Source organism: Seriola aureovittata, chromosome 11 (assembly GCF_021018895.1).
Source record: "Seriola aureovittata isolate HTS-2021-v1 ecotype China chromosome 11, ASM2101889v1, whole genome shotgun sequence".
Lineage (NCBI taxonomy): Eukaryota > Metazoa > Chordata > Actinopteri > Carangiformes > Carangidae > Seriola > Seriola aureovittata.
The window spans coordinates 9,112,561-9,130,760 of NC_079374.1; the positions used below are offsets into that span (position 1 = coordinate 9,112,561).

Consider the following 18,200-nt stretch of genomic DNA (forward strand, 5'->3'; position numbering starts at 1 on the left):
AGCAGATACTGTGGATTCAGACTTGCCAGAATTCAAAGAAAGGCGCAGAATCCTGGTTTCATGCTTTCATGCTAGGCTGACAACAACATGGATGGCTTATTTAATAAAGTAGGTACTTAGTATCTACCAGCCTATTTAATGAAGTATGTCAGATTGGTTTTGAAAAAAACTGGCAAAGGTATAAGTATATTTTATAGATATTATGTAGATTATAAGGGAACTATGTAGATTTTTGATAATTAATTTACTGAATGTATCCTTTTGTACCATTTATTATTAGAATTATAGTTGTTGAAAAAGGCAAATCACTCATCTGCCTGAACAGAAGACGTTACCTCACACTCTTCATTAGGATGATGAGTGTTTATGCTCTGTCTTTTGTTCTGACTCCACTTTCACGTGTTTATAAGCACAGAAGCAGACAAAAGGGGGAGAAGAGGCCCTTTGAAATCACACTCTTGTCTGACTATGCCGGAGTGAGAGGCGTGACAGAGCAAGAGTGAGGACAACACATACAGCATGACTGCTCGTGTAACTACCCACGGTTTTATGCCTGCCTGCCTGCCTGCCTGCCAGCCAGCCAACCGGCCTTGCCTACCACTCAGTTCTCTGTCTCTACAAAATAATATCTGATAATGTTCCACGACATCAACTCACTGAACAAGTCGACCTGAAGAGAACTTAACAGACTATCCCACTGTACGTTGAATTGCCTGACAGGAATAGTTTTGAGGTAAAAGCCGACAAAGTAGTGCAGCCTCTGTCCTTCTCTAAGACTATCACATTCATCACTCTCCCCACTGCCTGCAAGCTGCTGGAAAAAAAATGTCTAATAAAGTTAAATTCAAACACTGACTAACGATATTACAGACCAACCAAAGAGCAGGCTGCTCCCTCAATCTCTGAGAAAAACAGCAAAGAGATAAATCAATATAATCTGAGTGGATTATGTTTGTTGACACAATTTGGGATCGACTAGTTAACCTACGCTGTCTGTGCAAAGTATACAGCAGAGGCAAAAACACAACCACATCCTCTGATACAGACTACGTTCCTTCTTTGGATGGAGGAGATGGAGGCCAGCAACTGTTGCCGTGGAGATGTGGAACACATTAGGTCGCTCGGCAACAGGCCATCGTGCACAAGCCAGAGCCACTCCCATGTGTCTCACATTCTGTCTATCCACCTCTCCGGCTTCATGTGTGGATGAGCTTCCTGGCACCTGACCAAACGCACCAATGAAAATAACGATTCTGCCAAACACCTTCAAGATTACAGATAATCTAACCTCATCTTTAATCCTATTCCAATCTGCTAAATTTATTCAGTAAAGTCAGACCAGCTGTGAGGACTAACCAGTGCATACCAAGTCTCTGACAGTTGCAAATTAAAACTGTCAGTCATGTTTGTATTAATGTTTTTTAAAAGCAAAACTCCACATGTACACATTTAATTATGTATATGAAATAGTTTGAGTAGTACTATGGATGTTGAATATTGCACCTATTTATGATTTGACATTGCACTTGCACAGTGTAGCGCTGGCCTTGAAAGATATTTATTAACAAACATATAAATACAGCAATCGTGACATTACATAGAAGAATTGTGGAATTGTGTGATATTTATTTAGACAATAAAGTATCTCTTACCTTTGTTCTTGATTTGACTTTTGACTTCACTTTCTGTCGCCTTTTCAGCTTCTTCTTACTCAAAGCCTTCTTTCCCCTGAAAGTATAAGGTGATCACTGAGTATAGCAAAATATACTGTATTCTTAAGCACCGGTTAAAGTCAAACACATGGCACAGTATTTGGTTTATTATGAAAAGCTTGTGATAAGATAATGGTCAAGCCTGTCATGATGTTCTCAGAATAACTGTTGCAATCTTGAATCCATTCTAATGCCTTTAATGATTATGACTCACTGGTAAATAAAAAAAAAATGCCACTTCAATCTGCTGTTGATGGGCTGTTTTAAAGGAGTTAATATAACATTTCTGAACACTTTTTGCTCAGCATGCTTGAATGATGTTCTTTGTTTCACCACTGTTCTGTGGAGTATTTGTACTGTCAGGGATGGAATATGGAAAGAAATTTATACCAGTATTTTTACTACTTGACAGTGCAACCGTGTGTTTTGATTTCTGATTGCTTGTCACTATAGATTTCTGATAGCTTGTCACCATAGAAAATGAGCTTCAAATTGCTTAATCCTTTGAGTACACAGTGACAAGACGGGTTACTCTTTCTCATCAAAATACCAAACTAAAATCCATCTGAATTAATCAGACAGACAGAAATGTCAATCTGATATTTTGAATAGTAGACAAATATCAACAAATCCATCAGGGTAATAAGGCTGACTGGTAGTTGGTTCAAATGGCTAACAAAACATTTCACTAAAGGTTCCATGTGTTAAACTATATCTGAAACTAACAATTATTATAATCAATTCATCATCCAATTATTTTCTCAAGTAATTGTTGTCTATAAAATGTGGAAATTGCTGTTTAGAATTTCCTATAGCCCAATATGAAATTTTCAAATGTTTTGTTTAGCCGATCAACAGTCCAAAATCCAAAGGTATTAAATTTACTATCATATATGACACAGAGAAGCTGCAGCCAGCAAATGTTAGGCATTTTGTATTAAAAAAATTATCAAAATTATTGTGCATTAATTTGCAGCTGATCGACTAATGGAATCAATTGATTAATCAATGCAGCTTTAATTGGACTACTACCTGCATTTTATGTGCAAGTAACATATTTTAATATCAGCTCAACAAAGAAAGATTGGTGCCAGATAAAATGGTTGCTCAATATCACACAACTGGAGAAGTTGAAGTTGTTTTGGTCTAGTTGCTTATTTTGACCAATGAAATAAGGAGTTGGTTATGGCAAAAGTGGTCCAATAAGACTAACGTTAAAAACTCCAACAACAGTTTGCAGTTGTATGCAAAAGTTTGGGAACCCCTGAGGAAATTACATACTTTGTTGATTTTTGGCAGATGTCACAGCTTGCAAACCCTTTTTGTAGCCAGTCAAGTCTTTTATTATCAGAATTAGGAATTTTCACCCACTCTTTCTTGCAGATCACTTGAAGTTCTAAGATATTTTGGCTGTACACACAGCATGTTTAAGATCTAAGTCAGGGAACTGTGTGGTGCATTACTAAACTTTAGCTTGTGCTTCTTGAAGTAGTTAATGTTGGATTTTGTGGTATGGTTATGGATCACTGTCTTGCTGTTGAAGCCAAATTTTAACATAAAGCAGTTCAAGTACAGAGAAAAAAAATGATTTCCAAACAAAATATTAAGATGGTTAACAACGTTCATTGCGTACATCCATGTCCTGGAACAAGCGCTGATCTCAAATTACAGACACATCACACTTCTCATATAGTAGTGACTCATGGTTATACATACACAACCTATGTTGTTCCATCTGTGAAATGTTTCATGTGCCACTGGCTGCCACACAACCCCAAAACAATTCCATTTCCACCCACATACTTAGTAGGGTGCCAAGATTTTTGCACATACCTCAATTACTGTTCCATTGTTGTTGATATTAAAATAAAAGGTCAGAGTGCATTTAATGTCTGTTTGCTATAGTGATTGTATTTACCTCTTCACACAAAAATGAAACTTTTTGCGTATAACAGGCCCATGCTTACAGCAAGTACTGTGTACTGAGAAAAACAATTCAGTGTGAGGGAGGATGCTGCAACGATCAAGCTAGTCAGTCTACAACCTGACTGACAATGACGTAACTGTATTACCCGCTTATGCCAGAAAAGCAAATGAGTTCATCCACCACCCAACACATCCTCACCAATAGATGTCTAACGTTTTAAGCCCTGTTTGCTGTGTTTACTATGCGTTTAAATGCATACCTGCTCATTATCAGCTGTGTTTTACTTGAGAAGTAAAACTCCAGTTAAGATAACCTGGGGAAGGGCTGATGCTTCTCAACGTTCGTTAACGTTTGCTAGCTATCGAAATAGTGACGCCGTTGGGCCTAAATACACACAGCTCACTACATCAAATTATATGAAATGACAACTTAGGCAATGTGCATTTTGGTGACAACCCCAGTAATGGTTGTTTAAAATGTTTACCAAAAAATTAAAACATTACACAAGCAGTACGTTTGTTTACGTTTAGCTAGGTAGCAGCTATTTACTCAAAACAAACTGACAAACTGCTGTCATGACTGTTAGCCAGCTAGCTTGTTTTGGATATCAGCCGGTGTAAGTGTACTTTCTCGAGTCCAAGTGTATAGTGTCTCAATTTCAGTGTCAATGTGTCAATGTTTGGCTAAAACACAATGTCCAGAGCACCCGGAGTGCAAATCCCCCGCGCAAGGGTGAAGTAACGTAACATTAGCTTAGCTGACACGGATAAGCTAGGGAAGTCAAAGCCCAAATGCTACCTAGCAAACTGACCCCCATAACAGGTAGCACCCAAATTAAGGAGCTCCTGGCATCTTGTTTGTAGTCAAAACATTGTCTAGTGTGACAAAGGTCCAAATAGCTCATGAATCATGAATATCTTTTAAACTTTATCTATTGCTGCTATTAACCGACGTACCGATGAGCAAGGGTTAATGTTAGCTTACGGTCGTTAGCTCTGTTAGCAGCACAAATGACAGACCAGCTTCTTAGATATATATCTTTTTCACGTTAACCACTCACCTTCCTTGATTTATCCCTTGCTCTTTATCGCTGATAGCAGTGGTATAAATCCGTCTGTATCTTTCCGCCAGAGCTCGTCCTGAGAGTAAAAGCTGGTACCGAGTCCGACAATCCGACTGGGCTCCGGGTGTCGGACAAGAACCCATACCCGAACCAATGGTGGAGAGATCGGCTCCTGCTCCAGAAATGACCCTGACACCCAGCCCCATCGACGGTGATGAGGAGGGCAGAATCCCACCACCGGCGGCCGCTGCCGCAGCAGCACACATCATCGTTTTGGAGAACAATGCATATATCACTCAAAGGATATCACAGCTAGATGATATCTAGCCATCAGATACAATCCGCTTGTCATTAAATCCTCCACATGTCACATCATTTCCCCATTCCAACTCGCTGAAATACCACAATTAGCATCCACGGTCCACGGTTATTATAAGCGCAAATTGTAGCCAGTCTGGTGGTGCAACTACGGTCTTCCGATCCGGCCACAGCGTCAACACGGTGCTTGTCGTCTGAAAATATATCTTCTCAAGCCATAATAGATTTTCTTTTAAAATCTCAGAAACGGCACCATTCATTTCCAAAAACCGCGTTGTCGTGTTTTGGTTTTATTCGCTCCTTGAATATTTCTTGACCCCGAAGAGGCAGCACCCTCAGTTGGGCTGCCATCTTAGCTTCATCGTCCCTCCCCTCCCTGGCTAAAATTGCGTCGCTAGCATGCCGGGATATTTTCATACGACCAAACCGAGCGATGCTATCATTGATTTATTGGAACAATGACCTCCCTGTATAGAAGCATACTGATGTATAGCTACATTTTTAAAAACACAAATCGACATTCGCGGAGGTGAAATATATCATAACAGACAGAGAATAGAACCATATGGGTTATTTTGCACACTGTACAGTTTGAATCTGGACATTTGATTAGCAGAGGTTCATCCAGAGCCCCTCCCAGTTTGATCTAAAATTGGCTCTGAAAAGCGATTAAATGTTTTGTTGCCCACAAAAAAAGCACTGAAGCTCTGGTGTGATTTCTAAAAACAGTTGCATTATGTTAATACTGCTTTCATTTTATACTTCACAATTTCCTCTCTGCCACTGTCAGTTACAATCCATTTTCTACTTTAATACCATCTGCCTGGAATAAGGGTAAGTGTTTGCATTCCACCTCCTTCTCCAGAGACCATAGAGTAACCGTGAAATGTTGCCCTTTGATCTCAGACATGTCTTCTTAAACAACTCATCAGTTTGCACAAGGGGTTGCAGCCACCTTGTGATGAAATCGTCTTAATGATACAGTGGTCTTCTTCACTGAGCAGGCCCACAGAGCCGTGTCCTGCATATAGTCCTATTGCTAATGATGTGCCTTTTTGTTATGAATGTAGATGGTGTAGCTCATACTCAGTGAGATAACAAATGCACTATATGTTTATTTCTGCCTAAAACTAAAATAGAATTGGAATATTGAAGTGCCTCAGTAATGCAAAATGCAGATTATCATGATGGCAATACTTGTATTTTCATTATCCTACTGACAGGGGTGAGACAAGGGTGCAGAAGGAGCAGAAATACTGCAGGAGGGGGAAAATGGGAGATACTGTGAGTTGGGTTATATCAATCAAAATGGTGGTAGAGGCCAAAACACACTACAAAGCAAAGGTGGACACAGAAAACAGTTGCAGGCCGTGCAGATTTCACAGAAATGCACATAATATGTCGCTTATACATGTACTGTATGTTTGACTAAGAACATGTATGTACACGTGTTCAGTAAGTACGTTTTCCGAATGTTTTATTTTATTCTCTTGGATCTCCCTGCAGTCAAATTGAAATGTATTGTCATCTCTTTAAAAAGGTGGTATAAATGTATGTACATGTGGATGCGCATGTATATTTATTGAGAGAGAGAGAGAGTGAGAGGAAGAGATTTACACAGGCCCTAGTGGTGCTTTATTGGCTGCAAGGCATTGCAGTAGCCCAATGACAAGAGAGGGGTCGGTCTACAGTCTCTTCTCATAGCAACCCAGGAAGCATTCGGAGATTATCATGCGCAGTATCAGATCATCAGCATGTATCAGTGATGGCAACAGAAGAATTTATGAACATAAAACTGAGGGATTGTGCTATTAGTGTTTTAGTGTCAAATATTATAAGTGAAAAGGAGCTTAGTTGAAATGTATTGTAATGATCTACTCTAAAAGCACCATAAATATGCTGGATCACAAACTGCTGACATTCACTGTCCCTCCTGTCCTCAGTGGTCTTTAGGTAGAACGTTATAAAAAAGAGAATGATCGGATGAGAAAGACGCAGTCCCATTCAGAGGCTGCACACTTAACCCCTGGTTGCCTCAGCCCTGTCCAGTTACAGGACGAATGGAGGCAGGATATCTAGGCCAAGATGATGACATAGGTCGGGCAACAAACGTGCGCAGAACTGCCACAAATGAAATCCATTTGTCGTCAACACATCCAGGAAGCAGGGCCAGTATAAGAGTCTGGATAGGTTGTTAGACTAATATGAAAGTGTGTCCTGACATCATAGTTCTTAGTCTGTCTCAGTTCAAAATCCTACTCACGACTATCCCTTTCAGTCACTAGCAAAGAACAGGTTACACTAATTTCAGCTCCTTTGACTAAATGAGAGGAGAATCATCAGGACATATTTTGCCAGGGGCAACTTGTTATATTTATTTATTTTAATAGAGCTGCACAGCCAGTATTGTTATTTCCACCATTGCAACTCTAGCACCACCAAGTGCCAGTGATTTCCACTTGAATATATACAGCCATGCAGTAAAGTCAGCAGGAGATTATTGTTGGCTAATGAATGAATGACAATAATGCCAGTATTCTACATTCAGGATTGATTTTGGGACTTTAAGTTAGTTTACATGCCTTAAATTAGCTGAGCATGTTAAAGTGAATTGGCTAAATGTATAGGGTTTCCTTTGAAATGTGATATTCAGCCACGCTTGTTCATGAAGAAATACCTGTCTATTAGAAATGTGCCACGGCCTGTTGACATTTAGCCTCATAGTTTGGTCATTGTAGTGCAGTCTGCATTCCTTGAGTTCCATCATTGTCGCTAGGAGGGGTTCACCTACCAGTATCAGGCCGTCACACCCTGGCATGTTATGCACCGTTCAAACCTTGGATAGCCCAAAACAAGGCACTCCTAGTAATGACGCTCACATTCACAGACACATTTATGGTTTGGATGTCAATTAAGTTTTACATTTACTCCTGATGATTTAGACCTCGAATGAATGAACCTCTCTCTGTATGATTACACATGATATTAAATGTCATTCAGTAGAAGTTTCATTCAAGGTTAAAGATGTGGTGAGACGTGCCGAGGCATCAGTGGACAGTGGTGTGTTGTTTGCCCATCCTATGTGTTTAAGTTTATTTCTGATTGACTGTTGAAGTGTAACTCATCTCAGATATAATGACATTTATCGGACTTTAGCAAAACCTTTGACCTGAGAGTGAAAATCAAATTGAAACTACCTAATCTTCCAGTAGTTTTTTTTTAGCATACATGTGTAAGTAAAGTCCACTGTTAACCAGGTATTGTATGAAAAAGACAGCAGGAGAATAATACACAGGCATAATCCCACACCCATGTTACAGTTCTGCTTCCTCGACACTAAGTGACACTAAGTTGTTGAATTACAGGTCCTTCAGCACCCCACCCAAGTCATTTTTTCTCTCCTACTTACAAACAGAAAGCAGAGCAATTAATAAGACATGCATGGAGACGATGGAAGGAGTGAGATTGTGTTCTTTGATTGTCGTGTGAAGCCACACCCATGGGTGTCCTTGGAATCTCCTCCCCTGGTCATTAAAGCAGGAGGAATGACAGGGCTGCGATTGCACACTGCAGAGTGACAGACAGGTGTTGGGAGCTGAACTATAGTGAAAGTTTATTGTTTTTTCACAGAAGAGTCCCAGAGCTTTCTGTGGAGGTACGTAACGTCTCTTTCTGAATCCTTTGTCAGTTTCTAGTTTCAATTAATGTGTGTGTGATTTACATGAATGTGAAATCGTAGATGGTTTTAATCTGTGGTACTGAGTTCTTTGAGACAGCGTGTTCTGCAGTGAGGTGCGACGGATCCTGAAAAAATATATATAAATCCATATGGTATATGAGGATCATGTAATGGTGTAACTTTAACTGTAGTAAATTCATTACAAAATGTACTTTTTTTGTGACTTTACTTGTATGGAAATGAATGTCTTATTGATACATTCATACACGACATGGGGACATGACACACACATACACACACTCTCGGGTTTCTGCTTATATTGCTTAATGTTAACCTCACAACTGCCGTAGAGTATTTGCAAATATTAAAAATGAGCATTTTTACAGCGCTAGTCTGTACAGTTGAACAGCATGTCCAGTCTTGAAAAAGTTTTCAGTTGCCAAACAACAGTAAAATCTGCCACACAATTTTTTCTAAACAAAGCTTGAACTCTCAATAGCAGGGATTTTACCGAATCTGTCTTAGAATAATAATTCACGGTTTATTTTTGAGAATGGCCATTAATCTCTGTCATTTAGAAAGCTCCTAGACCAGTTCTGTTGGCCTGTCAAACAAGGGATACAAAACTACTTCACCCAAGCCAAAATAATGTAGACAACCCCAGTACTGAACACTCTGTTTTGGGACAAATAAATGTCTTCAGTCACTAGATTGTGCGTCTGATAACTGGACATGTTGCGTTCACAGTTATAACTTCCCTCACGGCTGTAGATATCTGCCCTCAGACCTCTGACATGAAAGTATTTGTGCTGGAGTGTAGAGTGTAGTCGAAAGGGCACTATCTTTATCATCGATAGTTAATGGCATGTTACTGGTACGCCCCTCTATTTTGCTGACAAAGGTGTGTTTGGACAAGGTGTGTTATGGAGGGTGGGTGTGTCTTCAAGTGGAGTCAGATCAAGACAAACCAGTTTAGGGCTTAATCAGCGAGTCTGGGGTTGAGCTGAACTTAAGTTGATGCACTTCAGGCAGAGTGACAAACCCAGCGTGATGTTCACAGAGCCAGCCTGATGAATATGTGCATATCAGCATTTATGCAGAGACAAAATGATACTGTGGATTAAAAGCACTGGCTCATTAGCTTTGTGAGTTGAGCTTTACATGTATACCGATCTCAGGTTAAACTTCACATTCACTGTACAGTTCAGCGTATGAAAGCTCTCAGCACACAGTACCACCTAGTGGCTGATATACTGTAGTTTCATTATGTGACGAGTTCCCTTCTTGTTCTTTCACACTGAACAGGTGAAGTTACAAGATGAGCAGGTATACGTCCCAGACATGTAAGTATTGAGAAATATCAAACAATGAAATAATAAAAAAAGATTTAGATTCCATGTAGTGCCAATACTGTAGAGGTGAGATTCAAGGTGCAAAGGTTATACTTGTCACATGATGCTCATACAATAAACAATTTGAGACTAATGCACACAAGAAACAGAAGATGTAAACATGAAACAATATAAAATGTATATATGAAAAAATAACAATGAAAAAGCATTTTCATGTCATTTGTGTTATGTGCTAGGAAGACTTGTGTACAATAAAATGATTATAATAAGAGCAGAAATTAGAAAAAGAAATATGTATATGATGTTGACATATGTCACAAAAAAAATTTAAGCTCTGTAAACTGCTCACAATCACAAAACATCCAGTCAGCTATTCTATTTCTCCACAAATATATATCAAATTATAGAAGCTGAGTCAAATGTAAAAATTATTAGGTATGTACCAGTTCTCTGTTGTGTCACAGTAATTCAGATTACATTTTGTCTGCTGGAGACCCACTCATACTTTCCTTGTCTTATGTTCTCAGCCAGGAGCACCAGGCCCAGCCAGGCAATCGAGGACAGCAAGAAGAAGTCATCTCTCCTGAAAGACAACAGCTGGATCAAAAGAGCTGATGATGAGGATGAAGATGTCGAGTAAGTCATGCAAATCATAGAAGCTGAAATGCAAGACTTCTATTCTATATGCACATGAGCCTCAGGAATGACTGGAACTGTTGGGTGTGACTTGTTCATATCTCAACTGAGTCAGTCTTTCATCTTAAAAAAGGCCTCCCACTACATTCCTTCTGGAAATCACAGTGTTGAATCATCTCTGGGAGAGTGAGTGAATTTTTTTATCTTTTTGAACTCCTTCAGCCGGGACCCAAACTTCGGCAAATCTGTTCTGAGCCGGTACAGATCCAATGAGTCTCTGGAGAGGTAAAACAAATGTTTCAACTTTTCCTCAAATAACAGACAAAATAATGGGTATCTATCACTTACTATGGTGAACGGGGTGTAACATAAATTATATTTTCAGTCATTAATCCTGTTAATTAATGTCGTTTATTGTACGTTGCTCATAGTTCAGGGGGTGAGGAAACAAAAACCACCAAAACCATAAGCACGTCAACATCTGTACACGCTCTCACCAAGAGGTATCATTTTACATTAACATACTGGTGTCTTTTAACAATACTAATGCTTGAATCTACTGGATTACTTTTATATAAACAGACTGTATGTAAGCAGACTGTGACAGGAACTATCAATTGTGATTTCTGTCATTGCAGATTCAGTGGAAGTCAGGATGAGCTGAGGAGCAGGTTGGTGCAGTATAGAAACACTATTATCGTTGTTTTGCCTTTAATTCAAGTCAATGTACTTTCAGTAGTTCTAACCAGAACTGTGGCCTAATAATGTCTCTCTTCTACTTGCAGCACCCTCCCTTCCAGCAAGACTACTACCTCCTACACCAAAAGGTACATTTTCATGATAGCACAACTAATGTTGCAATATCTGGAGATTCTTTTCAGGAAATCATTTTAATAATCTGCCTCTTTGTTGCAGCTCGTATTCAAGTCTGAAGTCAGATTCTCCCAGCACGTACGTAAAGCTCCAGTCTGTCGCACACGATGCAAAAAAATCAGTAGAAAGACAATGAAGATAATGCATAGCTTTGTTTTTATCCACGTCCAAGACTACTTCAAACCAACAAGGAAACATAGGCAACAAAGCACACTGAAGCATTTTGTAACTTTTCTTTCCTATTACTCTTCCTTCAGTACCACAACCTCTATTATCACCAATAACGGCAAAACCACTGAGACCACCACCACCACCCAGAGTCTTAGGTAAAACATACTTCAGCATTAACATGTGTCATCTTATCGCACATTGAGTCCATATCAGATTCATGAGAAAATACATTGTTCTTTTGTTGCTTTGTTTTTTGCAGATCTCCTGTGATTAAATCTCCCACCAAGACCGACATGTTCACTGAGCGGGTCCTGTCTTCAAGCAAAGGGTAAAAATATACTGATATAAGTTGGGTTTTCTTGCATTCAAGTACAGACACAGAGTATGATCAGCAAACTGTACTGAAAGTATCAAAGGTAAAACTCAATGTACAAGGGAAAAAAACACTGATACTGATGCATGTAAATAGTTATTTTGTATCTCTTGTTGCCAATGAGCTTCTTGCACCAAATATGAGCACAGTGTACTGTTACAGTGCTGGAAAACAGATTTTTATTGATCATATGATGTTGGTTTGAATCTGTGTTTGAATGAAAAGCTGATTAGCTGTAACATCTTCTCACACAGGACACTATACTCAAACATCTCACCTACCAGAACAACCAAAGTGACTGAGACAACTGTCACCAGCATTAAGGGGTAATGTACTTTCAGATTAATAAAAAGCTGTATCAGTAGCATTTAAATCTCCATCACCTATAATTTTACCTGTCTGTAATATATTTCTGTGCAGTGCGGAAGACAAACTTTATGACACCCCACGTGTCATCCCCACGTCTGTCAAGGATGATCTCTCGCCCACAGACAGGTGATAATCTTACAAATCCTGTCTAGAAAATGAATTATATTTATGACACCAGGAGATTAGTAATTATGTTCTGTGCTAATGTATATTTCCTTCTTCACAGCAAGACGACTGTCTCTACAACTGAGACTGTGGTAGTGAAAAGCAGAACTGACACTAAGTGAGTTTGATCCTGTAGTGGGTATAACACAGGCTGTGTGCTATCTAAATGATATTCAAGTTAGTCAGATGAATCTACTGATCATATTTCTATATTTTTAATTGTCAACAAACCCAAAAATAAAAGTAAACCAACAATGATTTGGTCCTACTAACAAGTCTTCATGGCCATAATCCAATATATTTTATTCCTCTGTGCCATAGAACTCCATACTATATACTATTCTATATACTGTCACAGAGTCTTTACACACTGAATGTTCATCCCCACCTCTAGAGACATGTAGGATCATCTAAGGCCCAGATGGCCTGTAGGAGTGTGACTGGTTTGTGAGTGTATAGTGTGGTCTTGCAATGCCTGGTGCCCCCCCCCCAGTCTGTTTCTGTGCCTTACAGACATACAGCCAGGATTACAATGGAGAGATGTAATAACTATCTTTTTATGTTACATCATCCAACCAATATTGGTTTCTTTTTTTTACACGTAATGTTTGAAGGAACAAATAACAGAATATTCCTCTTCGAAGAGAAACATTTAATTCATAAGCGATAAATAAAAAACACCTTCAATCTATTCAATACACTTAGGGGGTTTGCTACCACAGCTTTACTCAGTCTGGTGTGAACATTCACTTAATGTGTCTACAGTTAGTTTAACTGCTCAGTATCAAATGATTTACCCTTTGTTGAAATTGTTTCTCTGCAGCTCTGAGGACAAACTCTACGATACTCTCATTCCCACATCTATCAAAGGCGACGTCAAAGACAGGTAATGTTTGCAGTCACTAATAAAACCTGTACCAAAACCAATATATATATATTCCTCCTGTCGTATAAACATATAGTTAATGACAATATATTAATTAGGGAGACTTAAAGTAAAGTTGCCATTTCATTTAATGCTATATTCATTGATTATTATCAGTTATTATGTAATAAGTAATATTTTCTTTATTACAGCAAAACAACTGTCTCCAGTACTGAGACTGTGACAGTGAAGAGCAGCACTAATGGGTGAGTTACTGCACGACAACTGTCACACTGTGACAGTTACATTGATTACCAGGCAGTCAGATAAAAATATTTTCTCTTGTGTTTTCAGAGATGATATTAAAACTACAACCACAACAAGGACTTCATCTTTGTAAGTTAAGCCTTTATCACCCTTAATCATTTGTAAAAGTAAATATACCCCCAAAACATAAGGATTGCACTCATAATCTCTGTATATTTATAATATTGTTGTCTTTGCAGGGCTGAGGATGACCTGTATGACACCCTGTTGCCTAAAGGCATTTCGTCTAATCTGATGTCTCCTGTCAGGTGAGGTGTCTGAGTGATTGACTTTTAACAAGACAAATAACTCACATAATTATCCTGTCAGTCAAACAAGACATTGTCATTGTCACCAGCAGCTCAAGCATCACAAAGAGAGAGACTGTCACAGTGGAGAGCAGCAGAGGGTGAGTCTTGAATGACTGAGAGTGTTCAGGTTCTGTATGTGTACAGTATATATTCTTTATCCCTTTTTTCTCATGATATTTTTTTGTGCCGTTTAGAGGAGACAGTCCAAGTCTGACATCGCCATCCTCCACTATCAGAACCAGCAGGTAAACATGTTGACTGTGCAACTCACAACTCAGAACTTGTCAAAAATAACAGGTGTTGGTAGGAAGGTGATTGTACGGTATGTTGTTGTCAAATCCAAAAAATAAGCAATTTTATCCATCTACAGATTTTATTACTTATCTAATTTTTTCATTTACAATGACTAAATTAAATAATCTTTCAAAAAAGGCCAAGTTAAGTTAAATAGACATCTGATAGACAAAAAAATGTATTTGTAATACTTAATATCCAGCTCATCCCCCTGCCTCTTTGACACACAGTTACAGCTTGTACTCTGATGACAGTCCCTCCACCCGCACCAGCTCCTACACCATCAGCACCAAGCCCAGGTAATCATTTTACTAGTATCTCTCACACTCTTACACACACATACCAGCTTATCTGCTCTGTTTGCACACACATACTCTAACTCAACACCAGACTCCAGGTAGGAAGCTGAGCAATCTCAGACCTGACTTAATGGTTTTACTTTCCATTCCATTCTCATGTGATCTGTGGTTCACATTGTCTTTGTACAGCTACGAGTACACCAGTATCACCAGTCCCACTACCTACACCTCATCATCATACAGGAGCAGCAGGTATTAGATGATCTTAAATATGACTGGGTTTAATATTGGTGTATAAACATGATATGAGAGTAAAGCAACACTCCAGCTGATATCTGTAACTCTCACAGCAGGTCAGATGACACTGATTCAATCTACTCTACATCCTCCATGAAGAGTTTGTATACATCCTCTGAGAGGTAGGACAAGTGCGACAACTGTCTTTCTCGACCTTGGAAACAGTAGCTTTTGCAAAAAACTCTCACGATGACAATGCTAGAGGAAAAGTCTGGTAATCCCCAAAGTCGTTAGGACTCTCCTCATCGGGAAAACATGAATGTCTGTACCAAATTTTGTGCCAATCCATCCAATAATTGTCATGATATTTCAATAAAAGCAAGAAATGTCAACCTGCTGGTGGCACTAAAGGAGAAGTCATGGGATCACCAAAGTCATTAGGATTGATTCACCTCTGGGAACCATGAATGTCTGTGCAAAATTTAATGGGAATTCATCCAGTAGTTCTCAGTCTGGACCAACTCACAGTCTGATCTTAAAATATTTATTAGCTTATTTCAACAGTTTTCAACCCTCATACAGAAATGGCACATGGGTTGGATGGGTTTTGTTTTGCAACACTACTGTTTTGACAGTCAAGGATGAACTTAGAGCATATGCTTTAACTTTTTAATGTTCTTTTAATATGTTGTGATACACATTACCAACCTCTTTCCCCATACAGGACGGTGCATGAGAAAGACCTGTGCACCTACTGCCGTAAGCCCTTCGTCGGTGATGCCAAGATGGTCCTGGATGACCTGAAGATCAACTGCCACGCGTCCTGCTTCAAAGTGAGCAGATCAGTTTTGTCTCTCAATGTGCATTCAAAATATTACTTAAGTAAAATCATGTAATCGTTTTCAGAAAAATGTTATTAACATCGAAAGTAAATGTACTCATTATGAAGAGTGGAGAATGCCAATGCTGTGTTTTTACAGATTATTACCACTGATGCATTAATGTGTAATGTTTAATGTTATAGCTGGTCAAGGTAGAGCAAATTCTAGCCATCCCACTTATTATACTCTTCACTGTAGTTCAATCATTTATAATGCATCATATTTTATAAAGCGATCATATGTTTTGTATCTAAATCCTACAGTCCCTGTGCACTCATAGTTCATTCACACAGGTGTTCACATATGTTATTGCTTAATTAGATCTACTCTCATCAGCCGGTCGTTACTTTTATTATTTACACCTGTGAGTTTCCTCCTGGGACGTGTGCTGTGACATTAGTGCACACAGTCATTCCCTGAATACTTCCAATTAACTTACACCTGACTAGACGTCTAATCAGCTGGAGTAATTGAAAACACCTGAGTGGGTGTTTGGAGCTTTTAACTCGTAACCACAGCTTTCAGATAAATGTAGTGAAGTATAGATCTGCATATAATAGACATACTTAAGTAAAAGTACCTCAAAACTGTACTTAAATGCAGTACTTGAGTAAAAGTATGTACTTTCATTCTGCCACTGGCAATAAGATATTATGGGGAACTGTGCAGCTGACTGCTCAGCGTGTATCTCTGTCCTCATGTGAGTGTTTATTTGTGTTTGAACAGTGTGAGGTGTGTAGCAGCACTCTGGGCCATCTGAAAGCTGGGGACAGCATGTGGATCTACAAACGCATGGTGCACTGTGAGAACTGCTTTGAGATCACCAGAGGTAAGAAAAAAAAAAGATTGTACTCCCAGTTCTTCATCTTTATGAATGTCAAAGTGCAGTGAAATAAATGTTGAAATGTATTTGTATACTTTGTTGAATTTAACAGGTAATATCCTTTTTTTTTTTTCTACCCCCACAGAGAAATGGCGGCGCTGAGTTTCTCCCGAGCGTTTAGTGGAGATTCAGCACATGTGACTAAAGATAAAATGAATTTCTGTCTATCAGCATGTTTTGGGGTGACACTGGTTTTCCTGCACTGAAGTTTTTACAAGATGAAGGGTGTTAATCTGGGTGTTTTGACAAATGACAGTTGCATTACAGATATAATTCTTTTAGTAACATCCACACACTACTGCAGCTATTTGTAACTGTCATGGCATTTCTCTCTCTGTATTTACTCTTTCTTAAGTTCAAGATAGCATTTATGATATTATACTAAGTCTGCTGCCTGTAGGGGGACTGACGATTGGAGGTATTGCAATATTTTGGGCCGGGGGCTTTTTCTTTGTGCAATAAAGGCAATCGATGCAGCTTTATCTAAAGATAGTCATATGTGTCATTTCTTTTGGTGTATTTCTTTTTTTGAAGAATAGTTCTGAGGTATATTTCTCTTTAGAAGTAAAGTTACAGTACAGTTATGGTAAAATGTCTTATGATAAATGTAGGCTATTATGTGATCATTCATTATTTAGTAGAACCGAATAAAGCAGAAGAGATTAGGAATGATTTAAACAGAATATAATATTTCCTCAAATATTATTGAGTTAAATCTCTACAGAATTAATCCACAGAATTGTTGAGCCTATAATTATTTAATGTTCATGGAATAAAATGCAAAGTCGTTCCTCTTTCTCTTCTTTGAATAGACGTTTATTTCAGCATGACACAGCTTTACATTTCTGTGGCCTCCATCACTACTGCCCTTCTCACACATATCAAGAAAGCTGCTGTTGCCAGGATAAAAACAGTGCCATACATGTTCCTATGTTTTTATCCTATCATATATATCATACTGGTTCTATAATAACCAGAGAAGCAGTAGCAATACAGTAACCTTACTCTACTCTTAGGAATATTATGCATGTATAATTTCTTTCTTGTGTCATTCCTTTGTTATTTGATGACCTTATGACAGGTTTGCTTCAAGTGTTCATTTGTATTCATGAGGTATAGTTTTTGCCACAACTGATTAACAAGTGGTTGCACCTTCTCAGTACAGGTGTAGCCCATTTGACCCAAAAGTATCAGAATGTACAATGTGTGTTTGTAGTTTTTTTGGTCTCGTTTTGGTCATTTTGCATCTCTTTGTAGTTGGTTTGTCTCTTTGATTGTTTTGTATCTGTATTTAATATCATATCTGGTTCTCTCCAAAATGACGGTGCTGTATCTTTCATGTAAACGCTACCGATTATCAGGCTATTTATTTGTAATTGAACGTAATAAACATATGAGTTGATAAGTGTGTTTACAATTACAACATGGAAAAATCTATGTTTGCATTGAATGTATATATGTTCAAAGCGCCCTCACTAAATACTTC

General features: G+C 38.6%; 2 protein-coding genes across 6 annotated transcripts in view; one reads left to right on the forward strand and one right to left on the reverse strand.

Annotated features, from left to right (window-relative positions):
* The window catches only part of mycbp2 (MYC binding protein 2), a 61,290-nt gene extending 55,853 nt beyond the window's left edge, over positions 1-5,437 (reverse strand). For 2 of the 4 annotated variants that reach the window (XM_056388867.1, XM_056388865.1), the window contains exons 1-2: positions 4,700-5,437; positions 1,653-1,728 (exon numbers count right to left, since the gene is read on the reverse strand). In XM_056388867.1, the coding sequence (XP_056244842.1) occupies positions 1,653-1,728; positions 4,700-4,971 (348 nt within the window). In that variant the 5' untranslated portion in view covers positions 4,972-5,437. The remainder of the gene's footprint in view (positions 1-1,652; positions 1,729-4,699) is intronic. The other 2 variants (XM_056388868.1, XM_056388869.1) reach the window with 2 other exon arrangements.
* A 3,121-nt stretch (positions 5,438-8,558) lies between these two features.
* Positions 8,559-17,196, forward strand: scel (sciellin). Of its 2 annotated transcripts, XM_056389439.1 has the most exons (25): positions 8,560-8,675; positions 10,005-10,042; positions 10,579-10,687; positions 10,910-10,972; positions 11,119-11,190; positions 11,326-11,358; positions 11,473-11,514; positions 11,603-11,638; positions 11,818-11,886; positions 11,991-12,059; positions 12,359-12,430; positions 12,525-12,599; positions 12,700-12,756; positions 13,462-13,524; positions 13,716-13,769; positions 13,858-13,899; positions 14,010-14,078; positions 14,171-14,218; positions 14,315-14,365; positions 14,645-14,713; positions 14,903-14,965; positions 15,064-15,132; positions 15,675-15,783; positions 16,558-16,660; positions 16,800-17,196. In XM_056389439.1, exons 2-25 carry the CDS (start codon positions 10,018-10,020, stop codon positions 16,814-16,816), a joined length of 1,479 nt encoding a protein of 492 aa, XP_056245414.1. In that variant the 5' UTR covers positions 8,560-8,675; positions 10,005-10,017; the 3' UTR covers positions 16,817-17,196. The 2 variants fall into 2 exon arrangements, with proteins under 2 accessions (XP_056245415.1, XP_056245414.1); XM_056389440.1 differs by lacking the exon at positions 11,119-11,190 and having other exon boundaries at positions 8,559-8,675.
* Positions 17,197-18,200: the final 1,004 nt, after the last annotated feature.